General features: G+C 40.8%; 1 protein-coding gene across 1 annotated transcript in view; it reads right to left on the reverse strand.

Annotated features, from left to right (window-relative positions):
• Positions 1-18,474, reverse strand: part of Cntn6 (contactin 6) — a 288,762-nt gene that overhangs the window by 97,845 nt on the left and 172,443 nt on the right. Inside the window, 3 exon segments of the mRNA XM_046425552.2 lie at positions 1,616-1,718; positions 3,676-3,879; positions 15,394-15,489. Of these exon segments, the coding sequence (XP_046281508.2) occupies positions 1,616-1,718; positions 3,676-3,879; positions 15,394-15,489 (403 nt within the window).

The following is an 18,474-nucleotide window of genomic DNA, read 5'->3' on the forward strand; positions in this document are numbered from 1 at the left end:
ATATATATTTCATATACATATATAAATATATATGTGTATTATTGTATCACCAATGTTTAGTTACAGGTACTTAAAAATAAAATAATTTCCATTAGTGTATAGATAACTAGCCTCAATACCTTCTGAAGTTTTGTTTTTATTATGGAAGAGCCTTTCTTATTTAAGTAATCCATATTTCCTCATGCCAAATACAACACGATAAGTTATTAATGTTCTTTTCAGTGACTATTTTTCATTGGTTTTCTTGTTAAAACAGTCATGTAATTCTCCCAGTATTTTGCTGACACATATTTTCTGTATTTTTATAAACCTTAATTTCCTTGAAAGGTTAAAAAATGGTGAGAATTCATCAAGTCCTAAAAGGGAGACCAAGAAAAAAAAAACTGATTTAAAGTGCCTCTCTGAATCCCATTTAATCAATCATTAATTATTTATTGGACAAATACTATGAGGCCAGCTTGTATGAAAGTGAAATATGATCTCTTCAATCCATGAGAAATGACTAACATGAGAAATTTAATTCAGAGTATAACACAATTTCATTTATAGAGGAGAAACTAGAAGATTTAGTGGCCAGTGTTTTGGGGGATGGCTGAGTCCATTTAGTTAATAGAAAGGATAAAACTACTCAAGACATTTTCTAGAGTTTGGAAAATAAATCCTTTTCTACCTGTGATGGTCACATTACAGACTTTGGATTTAACGAAATGTCCCCGGAGCTTCTAGGAAGAGCCCACCCTCCTACAACTCTAAGTCCATTCTGTAGGCAAGAACTTGAGAACAACCTGGGAACTTGTAAGACATGGAGAAGTCAGACCTTACCCCCGACCTACAGACTCAGAATCTGGATTCAGCCATGTTCCAAGTTTATTCCTATGCACCCTCACTCTTGAAAATGACAGATCTTGTCTGTCTCCTTTTTAATTTTTTTTTCCTTTCTGGTGTTTATAGGCGAAAAGAACCACAAAATTATATATTTGTCTGAAATTTGATGGTCATGAGAAAGCAGAGAGATGTTCTAGATAGATACCCCATGCAAAAATGCAAATATTTTCCTGGCTTCCAAATATTCCAAACCTGTCCCGCTAAACACTTATCGGGAAGTCAAAGTAAGCACCCAGAACATTCCTGGATCGGATTGGACTCAATTCTAATTATCTACTATAACAATGGGCTTAATTAGTCTAGTTTGGGAAATTAATGGGTTTTTCCATTTATAAGAACTGCTGATTAATTAAGAAAGAACTCACTCCAGGCAATGTATTTCTGGATGTAGGACAAGAGGTCGTGAAGGATATATCAAAAGTTTAGCCACTGGCCCATGGGGTCATGCGAGTTAACATACTCTCTTGCAAAGTGCTGCATCAAAGGGTACCATTATACTAAACTCGAGGAAATACCCACCATATTTAGGGGAGAAATGCAGCATCGCTTTCCGTGTATTAGATGTTTTTTATTTAAATTCCAACCAGAAAGATTCCCTATGGCTCAGCATTTGAAATTTATTTGGTAATTTACCTTAGAGCAATGTTTGAATAATGAAAAGGTTTATTTAAAAAAAATTTTTTTAAAGCAACTAGGGAAAAAAAAAAACAAAAACAACAAACCACCTTACTTTCCAAGGGCAAAGCATTCCAGTTTTACAGATGAATCCTTTGCGGCTTGTATAGTTTCAGGAAAACGGACTTCAATCTTTGGTTCATATTCCCCCATCACACCTGTTAAATATCAAAAGAGCTAGCAGCATTTCCAGAGAATGGAATTTTCCTAGGAAGTAAACGCTTCATTAACCCAAACTTGATTATTTGGTCTTAATAAGAATTCGTGTTTTCAAAAGAACTGGATACAGCTATGGTTTTATAAAGGATCCTTCTTAGAGATAGCTAGACCCACCTCCCCTTCCGGGATCCAGGGGCTGGGTCAGTTCAGGAATAGGAATTTTGCACTAAAAATGGTAAGAAGTGTGATACAGCAGCATATTCCAAGCTATCAGTATTTCTGTGGCAAAATATATGAAGCAATCACATGAACTGAGATAAAAAGAAAAATATCTGTAGGTCCGAAGCTTTAGTTTTCTGAACATGTATATATATAGATATATAAAAGTCTTTACAGTTTTAATACTTCCAATAAGGAACTGTGGCCATAGGCTGAGATTAAAATAAGGTAGTGTTCTAATGTGTTATAAATACATTATCTGCCAGACAAGTTGAGATAAACAGAAATATATCTTATTATTTCAATTAAGTTAATCAAAGGCCCCTTGAGATTCTTTAAAAACTTTGATCATGTTTTATTTTTAGATATCAAACATACGAGTGACATATTCCAAAAATACATGGGATTTTTGGTGCAACTGCAGAAAATGTGACAACTACAAGATAAATAACTCATTTTTTTAAGACGTTGATCTTTGCAAACGTTGAAAGAGGTTCCGGTGGGGAAGTTAGAGTACTACTTCATTCTGCTAAACTGACAAGCTTTGAATTGGCTTTCTTGCCATCTGAGGTTTCTCGTATGCCCACTTAAAAAAGGTTTAATTCATTTATATTATGTACAATGGTACAGGTCTACTTTTACCTTAAATATAATGAAGATAATAGAAGGCATGGAGAAGGGGGTGGGAGTTGGGAAGGGGTTCGGCAGAAATTAAGAACAGAAGAAAAATGGGTAAACTATGTTAGGATCTCCTCCTGTGGTCATGTGTATTCACTGAAGAGACTTATGAATACATCTAAGGGTTGCCCAAATTGGAATTAAGACCTTGAAAACATGTTTGGGTAGTTAGTGATTATGAAGTTCTTCCATAAGGACTCTCCCTGTGGAGTGGGTTTCACAGTTCTGCTGGCGTTTATATAATATTCTTGCTTGTCTTTTTGCGGGGGAACAGAAAAATTCTGGGAGGTATTGCATTTCAAGTCCAAAACCTGATCATATAATGCACTCACAGATTTTTTTTTTCTGTCTTTACATATCCCACTGTGCACATTTAATTAAAGAATCAACTAGAGGGTTTTTCCACTTGGATTACTCCAGTCATTTCTCATTCTCTGAACCAACCGGCTAAGCTACAGAACACATCAGAGGCCAATCTGAGTTATGTTCCTTGGAGAAGTAAAATTAGTCTGGATCTTGCATTTCATTTCTTTGGAGTGCTCATAATTAATGTTGGTTTTCTTTGCTTTCCAAACGTATTATCTTTTTTTTTTTTTTTAAATTTATGTTGCTATTTGGCTAGGAAAGGGATAAGGGGCATTAAACAGGTTCCCATATATGTTCATTAAAATGATATTAATTTAAGGATAGAAATGTAGCTGCACCCACACATGCACACATACACACATGCCAATCCCCCCTCCCCGACAAATATCATCTTTTTATGTTTTTTTTTTTACAGATTAATTCTTAAGCAAAGTGAAATCAAGCTGTCCCAATGTCTGAAAGGAGATGGCACAGTGTACCCCAAACCAGGTATACTGCACCACGTGGGTGCATTGCAGAAGTTTTCTATCGTAACTGATTTGCATTACACTGGTGGACTGAACCTTCGACTCATAGCTTCGGGTGGATTTGGCTCCATTGAACAGGAGGGAAGCAGACAGCACCCCAACCCCACCCCCACCCCCACTCTGGAAGAGCCACAAAGTAGAGTCCCAAGAGAACTCTTCATCTTACCATCGGTGCGTTGCACTAAAGGCGTGGGGGGTCCTCGGACGCTCCTCCGGGCCTCCTTGTTGGTTATGAAGCAGGTGTAGTTGCCCACGTCCGAGGGCTCCACCTTAGCAATGTACAGGTTTCCTGTCTCTTGAGATACAAACCGCCTCTTGTCCTCTTGGACATATAAGGAGTTATCATTGAAGGTCCAGGCATAAGATAAATCTGAAAAAAAAATACAGGAAAAAAAATACATTAACCTTACGGTATCTGTTCTTATCTGAGAATCATGTGCTCAATGTCACTATCATTAGAATGAAATTGTGATCCTATTTGTTCCAGTGAGAGCTGCAGATCTGGTGTGTAATTTTATGGTTCCCTTATTTCCACATATATCCCAGTTGGGAGGTCAGTGATGCTCTTGCCTTGCCCATCATAGGGTGGTGTGGGACTCAGGGCAGATGACAGGGTGTCAAGAGAATCAGTGGATGCATGTATTAAGGAAAGCTAGAAGATGTATAAACCATCCCAGGTTCAACGCACACTGAATTTCTTTAGCAATAGTGCTTTTGAAGCGGTGTTTCTCTATGATATTGTCAGAAGGTTGAACTTAACTGAGGAGAACTTATTAAATTCAACTTAAAAATGTAAGTGAAAGTACTCTCTCCCGGATCTTGGAGTTCATGCTATGAGTGTTATAGAATTTCTGAGCACCCACTCTGTGATAGTTTTAGGATTGAGAGTCCAGCAAAGCAAAACTTGTACCCTGCAGAAGTCACACCACTTTGCCACTCGTGTGGGTAATTTCCATGTGGGAAAACACACGGATTGACGGAGGCATTCTGAGAAGTTCAGAAAAGAAGCCTACAATAACTCGTGTTCAGAAAAGACTTCTCAGAAGAATGGATTCCACGCAGAAACCATCAAGGTGAAGAGAGCGATGCAGCTGTCCGCACCAGAGATGAGTGGGCAAGGCTGAAAATACACACAGCAGGATCTTGAAGATGAGAGAGAACAGGGGTTACCTCCTTGAACATCCATCACGCTCTCTCTGAAAATGTTATAGGTAAGTATAAATTATATACAATCTATTGAACAAAATAAAAGACACAGGTCTTTTTTATTTGTTATTTTTGGTACCACTCGACCACTGAGCCACCTCCCCAGCCCTATTTTGTATTTTATTGAGAGACAGGGTCTCACTGAGTTGCTCAGTACCTTGCTTTTGCTGAGGCTGGCTTTGGACTTGTGATCCTCCTACTTCAGCCTCCTGAGCCACTGGGATTTCAGGAGTGTGCCACTGTTCCCCGGCAAAGACACAGATCTTAAGTTCAGTTTCATTAATTGTAAAAATGATATGCCCTTGATAACCACCATCCCAAATTATATATAAAGAATCTCCATTTTTTTCAAAAATTGTCTTATGTTCCTTTCTGATTAATCTTTTACAATTAAAATCCAATACCTGCTTTTTATTATTAGACTACTTTTAACATTATTTAGATGAATTTATTAAGTATTAGCCCCATAATAGTAACATCAGGCAGAGCAAAAACTAAGCCGTACTGTTTTGTGAAAACATGTTGCAAATCAATAAATTCAGCCTTAGCTAATGAAAGGCTGTCTACTTGAGTATGGGAATTTGTAGGTGTACATGTACATACAGGTCATTTTATTTTAAAACCTGGGGATACATACAATGATTTCTTTTTTAAAAAAAAAATGAATTAAGGGTGGGAAATAAAAGACTTAAAACCCTCTACGCAGTATGCCTCTGTCCTATTAGAATTTTAAATTAGTAGGTATTATTTTTATAAATTGGAAAATAAAAAAGGATCTACAGGATGAGAAGAGTGTCAGAAAGGGCAAACAGTAGAATGAACCACAGTTTATAAAAATAAGATGGCGGTCTGGGTGTGGTGGCACACGCCTGTAATCCTAGAGGCTTGGAAGAAGGATCATAAGTTCAAAGCCAGCCTCAGCAACTTAGTGGGGCTTTAAGCAACTCAGCTAGACCCTGTCTCAAAAATTAAAAAAAAAAATAAAAATAAAAAGGGGTAGGGCTGTGGCTCAGTGGTTAAAAGCCCCTGAATTCAATCTCCAGTACCAAAGAAGGAAAGAGAAAAAAAAAAAATAGGTATCATTTTTATTCTAACTGGGCCGTGTTCATAATGGGAGTGTTTTGTTTTATTCATTCAGGCATTGACTCCCAAACCCGACGCACTTCACAATTGCCAAAATAAAGGCTAAAACACAGACAGTTAATAATTCTACTCCTAGCAATTTAGTTTCATTAAATCTGAGTGAAGGATCGCAGACCCTGTATTTTTGACAAACACCAAAGGACTCAAACAGTTGAAGGGAAATACTAGGTTCACAGAACTCTTTATTGAGAGGTGAATTAAGAACCAAGTGCATTAAGATAACAAAATGCAACACAGGCGAGAGTCGATGTCACAAAAGAAAGTGGAAAAGAATTAAGATTTCTGATGCAGGTTAAAGATCTCGGAAGAGGACTAGAGCCACCTTCATATAGTAGGCTGCCGTACGCACAGAGTTAAAGACACCTTCGGAAGCCACATCCAGAAGCAAAAATTTGAGATGCCACTGCAATTACTAAAATAATAAATACTATGAAAATGATTCTACAGTTGGGATCTGGAAAGTCCCCCAAGGGTCCACATGTTAAAGTCTTGACCCCCGGTGAGGCTCTATCGGAGGTGGTAGAAACTTTGAGAGTCAGTGTCTATTGGAAGGTCAAAAAAGCCATATGGATGTGTCCTCATGGGAGACAGTAGGATCCCAGCTCTTCTTCCTCTTCTCTTTCAATCCCGGGGCCATAAGGTGAACAGTTGTGCTCCACCCACACTCCCCAGGATGTACTGTTTTACTGCAGGCCAATAGCACTAGGGTCAACAGAAACCTCCAAACTGCGAGCCAGAATAAACCTTTACTCTCGATACGTTGATTTGTCTCTGTTGTTTATTATAGTTACAGAAAACTGACCGACTCAAGCCATCTCAACTTCGGAGCTATATTAATGAGTGATTCATTAAACAAAGGGCTCTTTCTAGCATTAGAAATTATGAAATGGAACTGAGATCACCATTGCTTAGGATATTGCCAAAAGAAAAAAAAAAGAGTTGTTCTTGCCATAGAGGGAGGCTTAGACCCCGCGCATCTATGAATGATCTGCTTCACCTTCGACCCTCCTTTGATCTGCAGGAGAGTCTATACTTTCAGACCACGTATGCATAAAATGCAATTCCATTTTTTTATTATTTTCAGAAAAAAAATATGCTTTGACCTTCTGGTCCTGTTTTGCAGGTACCGAATTTCATGTTTCTTTCTGCAAGTCCCCATTGGGGGCTTTCATCATTCCGTGTCGTCTCCTGCTTCTGAGTTTCCTCACTGATGTCCTTTGCTGCCTGACTTCTAAGCCTGTTTGCTCTGTCTCCACCAAAGAGATGCTCAAAGGTTTTTGTTTGAAACCCGAGCGCCGGCGAGATAGTAAATTCTTCCTCAATATAAAAAGGAGGAGGAATAAAAGTGGTCCCGACGCCCCCGTCGTGGTTGACTCTTCATCTTTGGAACTTTTTGTGAAATACAGGCGATCGTGAGCAAATTCCCAGGGTCATGTTCTGTGCTTGGGGCTCCTTATCCAAGGCCCTTTTTTGGAGCAGGGGAATAAGCTTTAGTTCTCTGAAATCCAACGTAACCCATTCCACTTAACGGAAATTACAGGTTGCTGCTGATGCCCGAGACATCTTTGTATTCTTCAACCTATAATCTTGGGGCCTGAAACTGTAATTTTCTTCTCTCCTTGGGTGAATTCGTTTCTATCTTAGCTGCTAAAACTTTCCAATCTGTTCCTACATGTGCTGTATCCTTCTTCAATAGTGGAATATTTAGAAGCCCCTGGAAGATTCTAGTACAGAAACAGAGAAGTGTACAGAAAGGTAGTAAAGTTGTTTTTTTTTTTTTTAAAGCGCATTGCTTTCCTCCTCCCAACAGTTGTTTGATGAAGTGATCTGTGAATTACTAAGTTGCCCGCTAAACAGAAGAGGATTCTACAACTGAGAGTGTGAAAGTAATTCCCCTCCAGTCACATGGTTAAAATGTGCAAAGAGAGGATTTTAAAACCAGCTCCTTTAGAGGTCAGCTTCTATATTGTTTCCTTAGCACTTCATTTCTGAGATGGATGCTCTTTTTTTTTTTTAATATCAGTTTTCTTTCCTTCGTTCTTCTTTGTTACCCTCAAACTTCCTTCCAAACTCCCAAGCTCTCTGGAAACACAACCCGGCTCATATTTAGACCCAAATTCTCAGCACCCATAGCTTCCTCTGACCACACTGCCTAGCCCGTCTGCATTGAACCCAATTTCCTAGGGAGGAAAGGCTGATCTTTGACATGGCTCCAAAAATCTTGCCAACATTAGCAGACAATCAGACACAAAATAAAATCCTGAAGGAATAATGGTCCTGTCTCAAATGGGCCTCTTGAAAGAGCAGAGGTTCTACGTTTAGAGTGAACACCAAAAAACACACACACACTTCTGTGCTCTGTCCTCAGAGGGCATGGTCTGGGGAAGAGCCACAGTGTGTCCATACATGACCAGTTTCCATGTATGGACACTGATAGAGGTGGTGTGAAAGGACACTTTGAAAGTCATGAATACAAACAGCAAACCTCGATCCCCTCTCTGTAACCACACTGGAAGAGAAAGCCCCTGGATCGTGCATGGTGACTGTATATTCCTTGGGTGTGATTTTGGAGCCTGAAGGAGGATGTTTCTCAGTGCGTGGATTCCTAGTGTCTGGGCTGGCAGGGATTTTAGGCAATTGCTAATTCTTCGTCTTCATTTTTTTTGAGGGGTAGGGGGATACTGGGGATTGAACTCAGAGGCACTCAACCACAGAGCCACATCCCCAGCCCTATTTTATATTTTATTTAGAGACAGGGTCTCACTGAGTTGCTTAGGGCCTCATTAAGTTGCTGAGGCTGGCCTTGAGTCCCTCCTGTCACCGTGTGCCTCCCTCTGCCATGGTCCCTTCTCCCCACGAGCTAGCTCTTCTCATTCACCCAGGTAGCCAGTCTACAGTGGGAGCATTTATCTCTTTTTGTTCTATCATTAGCCACTGGCCATGCTTCATAGGTATATTTCTTAATAGAGAAATTTAAAAAAAAAATACCTTCCAAATCAGAAGTTTAAAAAGAACTCCTCATTTGGCATTGTGTCATTAATTGTGTGATTCCCGAGCCATCGAGGCTGACATCCCTGGTTTTGAGATCATTTCCCTGCACCTCTAATGACATGGACGCGCTATTCATGGTTGGGATGTCTTTCCCCGGTGTTGATTCAGCAGCAGCAACGCGAGGATTGAATGATCGTCGGTCCTTCCCAGAGCCTTTACTGCACGCTCTCCCCCACACCATCCTCTACAATTTTATTATTATGAGAAATGGCAGAGCCACGGTAAGCAGCCGGAAAACTCTATCTGCTGTTCTCTCAAGCATCCAGCAACTTCTGTTTTCCCCAGGGTACGATTATGTTTTGACATCTTTTACAGCCCCATATCTTGTACGGTGATATTTAAAATACAAACAACAGAAGATATATGCCATTCTGCCCATTCTATGGGATGCGATTTTTTTTTTATATATATATATATAAGACGGGCAGTATGTCTTGTAAAAGAGACTAATAATGACAACCTGGGACACCCCCAAGTACTGTTGGGGCACTGGAATGGATCTCAACATCAGCAGCCTGTTGTCTCAGGTAGAAAATAAATGATGGGAATAAAGAATCCAAAGTGTACCGCTCAGGGTTAGTGAATAAATCCCCCCCCCCTTTGGAATATTCCAGAACGAGTCAGCTTTATGGCAAACCTGGTGCAGTGCTTCAGGGTTCGATGTGACGGGCTCTGGGTGGGTAAATCATAGTTACACGAACACGGTGGCAAAGACCTCATGCAAGAACCGTGATTCCTTGCCTGGGCTGAAGTCACTGATATCGCCCTCGGTGGGTTTATGAGGCAATCCAGAACACGGCCCCATGCCTTTATAAAAAATCTGCTTTGACTGGAATTTCTGTTATTCCCACAATTGCTGCTTGACCCCTGGATTTTATGAGATCTCTTCTGATTCACATCTCTTTTGTTCTGAATCATGGAGATGGTGATCTTTGGGGTCGACAAATAACCAATACATAAAGACCACCCCCCCCCGGGTTCCTATTACTGGGAAACTCCATATAACTCTGAGACGGATGATACCCTGGCAAACCCTACCTGGAGAGAGAATGGAAACTTAGCCAGCTTTGGGGTAACTGCTGGGCAATCTCCACATCTAAGAATGACTAGGAAAGCAACACGATGCAGATACACAAGGACCGTGAGGACCACACTTCTTTCTTTCTTTTCAATCCCCATCCTCTCTAGGTGAGCTTAATATAGCTAATCTCAAAAAATGGACTATACTGGTTTTTAAACAAGGGTGATTTTTGTCTCTCGAGGGTATCTGGTAATATCTGGAAGAATTTTTTTTCATTGTCATAACTGGAGAGAGGACCCTAGTAGCATCAAGAGGACAGAAGCTAAGGGTACCTTAGTTCAATACCTTAAGAACAATATAGTCTTCCATAACAAAAATTCCACCTGACCGGGCATGGTGGTGCACGCCTATAATCCCAGTGGCTCTGGAGGCTGAGGCAGGAGGATGGCAAGTTCAAAGCTAGTCTCAGTAACTTAGCGAGGCCCTCAGCAACTTAGCAAGACCCTGTCTCAAGATAAAAAATAAAATAAAAAGGGCTGGGGATGTCACTCAGTGGTTAAGCACCCCTGGGTTCAATCCCTGATACCCAAAGGGGGGAAAAATTCTCCCTGCATTGTGAATTGTGTCCAGGTTGAGAAACCCTGGATTCTCTAATGATAGCCGATTATAACCCGGGTGTTCGGTTTGATTGGCTGGATTGAAGGGAGTTGGAAAGAGGAGAGAAGCAAGTGACCATGAGACCTTCGGACTGAACCTTGGGAATCAGGTCAGCTACCAGGAATGGGAAGAAACACAGCTTCCTGGTTCTGATACTGTACATTCCTCGAGGATGTCAATCTGCTTCTTTACATGGTGTTTAAATGCTCCCTCACAGAGCTAAGGATTCCTGCCCTCTCCTCTAGACTTGATTTAACACTTACTGTCTGCTGTGAGCTAGACCACGTCAGACATAATGAAGCGGATGAATAAATACTGTGGTGTTTCAACCGGACCCCCATGAATTCCAGACAGAGGATCTTGGCCAAGTCAGCACACAACGTCTTTAACATGATCACTCAATTTGTAAAATGGAGATATCGTCCCTGAAATGTTAAATGGGCCGAGGGGTACACGATGCTGAGAGCGGATGGCAGTTACTCCTCAGCTTACCTGACGTGGGAGGTTAGATACTACTTATGTTTAGAGAGCTCCAAGTTTTGCTCTCTGAACTAAATCTTTCTCCCTGGGGATGGATGGAATGCAACGTCCCACTCAAAATTCCCACTCTTTCTTCTCTTTGGCATTCGATAGGCAACAGGTCTTGAATTTCTCATTTCTCCCATCTCAAAACCTGCTTTACCTTCATTGCCTGCATCCCAGGTATTAGAAGAACTTTCATTCTGAATGGTTTGGGGACATGCCGAGGGCATCCCCATCTCTATAAGGACAGGGAAGCAGGAACAATGTTATCCCAATAAATAACACTCAACTTGACTGGATAAAGAGATGCTGGTGATTAAGAGGCTTCTGAGGATGTTAATGAGGGGGTATCTAGGAATGATTGGCATGTGGGGTAGCCAACTGGAATGGAGACCCTCCCTAAGCATGGGCAGCCCCATCCAATAGATGGGAGGTTTGGGTGGAATAAAAATTGGAAGAACAAGGAAGGAGCAGCAGATGCAGGCTCCATTCTTCTTGAGGGGAATCTTGATTGCTGCTGGGATCCTCTGAGGACATAGGACTCTGGCTTCTTCACTCTTCCAAAGTGGACTCTGCCAGGGATCCTCCAGAAGCCTTTGGTCTTGGATTATCGTAGCTCCAGCAGTCTCTCTTGTTCTGGGGCTTCAGCCTCTTGGACTGCGCAGCTGCTGGTTCCTCCAGCTCTGCAGCCTGCAGACGGCCACTGTGGACCCTCCAGCTTCTGGTCGCCTAAGCCAACCTAGCAAGTCCCCTTTTTATAATGGTACCTCCTGTTGATTCTGACCCTCTAGAAGACTCTGGCTAATACAACCCTTCTCTTTCTCTAGCAATTCACATTCACTTTCTCAGGGGGTTATTTCAGTCATACCCACTGAACTTATAATGACGATGGCGACTGATCTACTTATGTACTGCTGTCATCCTGGTCCACAGCACCATTGTCTCTTACCTGAGTGACTCTGATCATGGTTTATTTGCTCATATTCTTTCCCTCCTTTGGTCCAATTTTAGAGAAATTGTGTCACTGTTCTGATCAGTACTATCCAGGGTATTCTCAATGTCACTCACAGAAAATCTAAAGGCCCTAAACTGTCCAGAGGTAGGACCATATATTCTCATTTATATCCTGCTTGCTCATGTTGCTCCACCTACACGGGCCTCATTGCTGTTTTTTCTAAATGCCAGACACACATGGTTCAACCACAGGTCCTTTGCAGATGCTGCTCCCTCTGCCCCAACTGTCCTTACTCTTTATGCACCACTCTCCCTTCTAAAATTCTCTTCTCAAATGGAAATAAAGCCTTGTTTCACCTTTGAATATATAACAGCAAAATGTGCTCTTTGCTATCCCCCACTATTTTTCTACCTAGCTCTTACCACCTGCTGTCATGATTTGTATTTATTTACGATAAGATTTATGGAGCTGAGAACTTTGTGTATGTTCTTCATCATATCCCTAAAATGCAGAAAAAAGGGGTGGCACATTTATAAGGTACATAAGAAATATTTAGAGAGTGAAATTAGAAACATTAGAGAGTGAATATATAATACACCAGTCCAATAATAGTATAAGTCATATTACTATTATAAGTAATAATAAATTATAGATAATCTTATAAATAATATTATTATATCAACAAGTTACTCTCAGGCCTGCCTACCTTTTGCATGCTCAAGGAATCCAAGAATAATATATTCATTTGCCAACTGGACCTACCCAATAGATCAACATCACCTGCCATTTTGTCCAGAAACAACTAACAAACCAATGGGGAAGGACTGGCTCTGACATTTTTGCACGTTTTCTCCATATAATTTTCCATCCTTATTCTAGAACAAGGCTCCGAGCCGTCGTTTGGAGTGATTTCCAGTTTAAGTTGAATTGTCAGCGTCTTTACTGACGCAAATACAAACACTGGGCTCACACGCGGATGCTATCTTCCTGTCCCAGACAGATAATCCAAAGTACTGGCATAAATTCAGACGTTCTACCCACCTAAGATTAGAAGGGAGGCAGGAAAAGAGCATTCCCTTTAAAACCAATCTTAAACTTGGGATGTTTATGAGCCCAGGCTTGAGAGTTTTCTATCCAGAGACTGAAGGGAAAGAGCGTACTTTACTTTGGATATGGGGACTGTTATTTCATGGCGAAGCGAACTTTAATGACCTTAGACTAACTCATACAGATTGTGGCTCCAGTGCCATCTTTGACAGTAGAAGGCCGTTATACTCCACATAATCGGAGTATAACTTCTCATTCTTCTGCTTGTACGTGAGCAACAGAGAATCCAATAACATTGTTCCCACATCCTGTCCTCAAAGAGCTGAGGATGCCCAGGGAAGGCACTAAAACCATTGGGGATGAAAGTTCTAATACCTGGATGTTGTCAATATTGATAGCCCTCTTGGAAATCCTGCCCACATGCTACTTAGGACACCGTGAGATTTGGGATCAGGCACATCGGTCACTGGTCCCGTGTGTCGAGACTCTGCTGTTTCAAAGGTCTTCATTTAAGGTGCTTGTTGTGTCTCTGTGACTTGATTTCATCGCATTGTTCTGAGGGCACTGTGCAGACAAGGACCTTATGCCTGAGAAGATTGATGTGTCATTTAGTGTTGTTACATGACAAGGTGACAAGGGGAAGTCACTCTTCCTCAGTGGTTTTATTGATTTTTTGGAAGTCATTCCTCCACAACTATTTTACATTTCTGTTATCCCCAATTAAACAGTTGGAAATAATCTTCCATGGTATCAAGAATCTCAGAATGATATCAGAGCATAAAGTGACATAGACTTCCCTGTGCTCCTGCGTAACTTATCATCTTAGCACGGGAAAATAATTTTCCATACAGTTAAAAAATAAGCACCATAAAAGTCCTGAGCCATTGCAGATCCTGTGGCCATATTATCTTATCTCAAGGTAGCATTGAAAGTATCGTAATTCTCCTCCATCAATCCAGGTCAGTATACTGCCATAATACTCTAATAATAATGAGAAATATAATGATGACTCCTACTTAGTTTCTTTTTGTACTAGTGTAGCCTTGGGGTTGCATAAAAAAAGCAAATTATGACAGCCTGGTGTTGTAAGTTTTCCAAAGTCTCACGAATAAGATTTGCTTTAACCTTCTAACATGACTGCTTGCATTGTATACTTGAACACCTCTCTTATCTATCTTCAGACTTCTCTATTCCACAGGGGAAGGCAGTCAACCCTAAGAGGAGTCAGATGGCCTGCACTTGAACCCTGGCTCCACTGTCTATCAGCTTTGTGACCTTGGACCAGTTACTTAATCTGTCTCTGCTACAACCTAATGCACCTGGAAGACAAAAATCAGAACAATATAGGCCTCATAGGTTGTATGATTATTTGAAAATTTAATAAAGGTACTTAGACCCAGATTGGGCAACTTCTTTTCTCTTATCATTTAGCTTTTTGTAATACAGTGTGATACTGGATTGTCCCAAAGGAACTATTTCCTGGATGTTTTTCTCTTTGCCTACTTCAAGTCCCAACTGAGAATCACGGCCCAATTTACCATGTCATTTGGGATTTGAAAAATGCACTCCCAAGGAGATGAGTATGCGTGGGTGGTTTAGGTCTCTGGCAGCAGAGTCTTTCCCCTGACCAATTCAGACGCTGACAAAAGACACATGGTCATTTTCTCTTTGATCTTCACCACTATAAAGAGCTACTGTGATTCAGCGATATCCATGATTTGCTTCCAATGAATGGGGTAAGTCTCTCTTCCAATAGTCACCATGAGGTTGGCAAGAGAAGGGTTGGAATTTCCTTCTTCATAGAGTGCAATAATAGTGAAATAATAGCATTAGCTTTCTCTTTTTAAAAATAAATATGGCAACCTCACTAGATCAATTAGCATTCATTAGCTCATTTAACATCCACAACAGCAATACATATAAATATCAGTTACTGTCTCCAGACTACAGATGAGAAAACTGAGCCTCAAAGAGGCTTAAGTAAATTGCCCCTTCTCATGAGCCACACCACCAGTGTGGTAATGGCCAGTTGCAATACAAAGCCACCATTATCAACTCTGTATACAGTAAGATGCTTCATCTCCTTAAGGACATACATGTCTAGTTCTTTCTGAATGATATCATTTGTATGTTGGGCTGTTTGCATGCAGTAGACAGATGGGAAGAACTTTCATGGTCCTTCTGAATGGATGAAGGTCCATCATGGATGCCAAGACCAAATGTGCCTCCTCGACCCTGGAGGGACCCAAAGAATGGTGTGACCCAAATTATCCCCACTTTACCTCCAAAGTGTGGTGGTGGGCCACAGAGAAGAACCACACCTTGTCCCTCTCGGACAGACACCGTGCTTCTTGTTTTGGTTTCAAATTCTTCGATATCTTAGAAAACAAAGAAGATTAAGTTTAGAATTGTAGGGAAAACATTCTGAAGGAGAATCTGTAACTTGTTTTTATTAAGAAGGGTAATTTGGATGGTTTAGATCTGAGGTGTCCCCAAAGATCATGTGTGAGACAACGCAAGAATTTTCAGTGGATTAATCCACTGATATGGATTAACTAGGTGGTAATTCTAGGCAGGCAGAATATGGCTGGAGGAGGGAGGTCACTGGGGGTGTGCCTTTGGGGCCCTCTCTGGGCTTCCATATGGCCATGTCCTAAGCTCCTTTCTCCCCTGCACCCTTCCGCCATGATGGTCTGCCTCACTTGGGCCCCTAGTAATGGATTTGGCCATCTATGGACTGAGATCTCTGAAACCCCATGAGCCCCAAATAAACTTTTCGTCCTCTACATGTTCTTGCCAGGTCTTTTGATCACAGAAGCAAAAACAAACCAAAAAAACAGTAATGGATACTTGTACTAAATCTTCTGACTGACCCAAAAATTTAGCTGATGATCAGTGTATCTAAAATGACTATTCATTCTCAAAATCTTTATCTTTATTATAACTACATAAAGTGTGTGATAGGTGTCTGATAACATATTACTCACTGTCTGTTTTCTTTCATGCTCCCAGGAAGCCCGTGGCCCACTAGCACATCTTTTAAGGACAGTATATACTTACTTTTCCTGTTCAGGGAAAATGAGATTTCAAAACTCTACAGTAAGTGTGCTGGAGTCTTCTGGCATCTTGAAGTAACGGGTGCCATTTTGACAGGTGGGTGGAGTCTGTGGGAATCTAGGACACCATCGTGTAAGGGAAAGATCCCCAAGAGTGAGAACCAGGGAGACTGAAACTCTATTTTCTATTTTCTTTTTATTTCCTCCTTAACAAAGATGCTTCACAGGCTAACTTGGAATGTTGTGACCTTCTACACCAAAGAATTCTGAAATTCAGATTTGGAAGAAAGCTTACTAGCTACTTTGATGAGCTATCCATTTGAATATTCATATCTCAACATTCTTGGAAAATGCTCTTGAGCCTCCAGGAATGGATGGGTAAATTATTGACCTTCTTTGAGCCTCAAATTGCTTTACCTGTAAAATCTGCCATTTATTTATTTATTTATTCATTCAATTAATTAAGCACCTACTAAAATACCAGTATGTTATTAAGGACAGGAAATACATTTGAAAATAAAGCATGCACATACTGCAATTTTATTGAATGTTAGGAGACTAGTTATTAAAACAAATACACGGTTTACAGATCTGAGGTGGAGATCACTAATTGTCTACCAAGATCTAGTCCCCCTTTTTCCAAAGTAGTAGTCTTTTTAACAAGAGGTTGCCCAGAGCATACAGCCATCAGATTTTATAGAGACATATGGCAAACAGAAACAATGAATGGAATTTCCATCATTTGACACGTGACCACTATAAATTTTGACCTTCCCCAACCTCTCAACGTTACCACCACCTGGAATGACAATGACATGGGAGCTCCCAGAAACCATCCCTTGGATATGAAAGAGCCACCCATAGCCTTGGTACATAAGTGACCATACACAGCAGAATCACCGTTGGTTGGAAATACCCACTCCAATTCATCATATCGGACCTAAGGAAACTTCTATCTTGTTGGAGGCACTTAAGTGGGGGCTTCTTTGTTGCAACAGTTTAATCTTTTACCTTGAGTAAGGTGTATGGTTAAAAAAAAAGAGAGAGGAGAACATCTGATGTGTGAGATAGAGATCCGGGCAATGGTAGCGTGGGGCAGGTTAAAAACTCCTTCCATGAAGCAAAACCAGGACTTCAATTCCAGAAGTGGAAAATTCAGAGGAGTGTCATGGTGCTGAACTGAAGCCGGTTTTGATGGTTCATAGTGGGCAAGGCTTCAAAGAGATTGCCATATGATCAGGCACTCGGGGCTACTATCATAAATGAGCATTATATTAAAAAGGCAAAGGGAATACCTGCAAATTAAATCCAAGTGGATAGACCTAACATCATAGTGTTACCAAAAAAAAAAAAAAAAGTTGGTGGATATTGCTCTGACATTATCCCACTTCCAAAAAAGAGAGACAAAAGCCTAAATATGAGCATCTCATGAAATTGGCACAGTGTGAGTTCAGTTATGTAATGGATCTTTAAAAATTATTCACAGGGTTTATCTTAAAGGAGTGAAGGAGAGATACAGGAGTGGAAATCACTACATCTGTACATACATATTATTAGCTTATAAAATTGTGTAAAGAGTATGCAGCATATTATGAACATTTTTTAGGTGTGTTTATTTTGAATAGGCTCGCTATGGTATACTATGGAGAAATTATTGGTATTACTTAGAGGAATCCAAAAACTCTATTGAGATATCTTAAATTTGCATAATCCAGGAGTTATATAGCTAAGTAAATGTTTTAATCAGCTTTTTCGCTGCTGTGACTAAAAGACCCAACCAGAACAACTGAGGAGGAGGAACAGTTCATTTGAGGGCTCAGGGCTTCAAGGGTCTTAGTCCACAGAAGGCTGGCTCCATTCCTTGGGGCTCAAGGTGAGGCTGAACATCATGGCAGGAGATGATGGCGGAGGAAAGCAGGTCACACCACGGTGACCAGGAGGCAGAGAGAGAAACTCCACTCTCCAGATACAAATATATACCCAATGCCACCCCCCAATGCCTACCTCCTCCAGCCACACCCACCACTTCAGTTACCACTCAGTGAATCCCTAAAAGGGGATTAAGTCACTGATTGGGTTAAGGCTCTCACAACCCAGTCATTTCTTCTCTGAACCTTCTTGCACTGTCTCACATGAGAGCTTTGGGGGGACACCTCACCTCCAAAAAGTCATAAAGGCTATGAACTATCTGAACCATGAACAGAGAAGGCAGGCAAGTTTCAAATTTATCAGAACAGGGTTCATCAGCCTATAAACAGTCCTTAAGGTTGCAGGGATGGATGGAATTCCCATGGGATCATTCTCCAA

The sequence above is a fragment of the Marmota monax genome, unplaced genomic scaffold (genome assembly GCF_021218885.2).
Source record: "Marmota monax isolate L192 unplaced genomic scaffold, Marmota_monax_Labrador192_F-V1.1 WCK01_AAM20220418_F8-fsc00028, whole genome shotgun sequence".
In the NCBI taxonomy this organism is placed as follows: Eukaryota; Metazoa; Chordata; class Mammalia; order Rodentia; family Sciuridae; genus Marmota; species Marmota monax.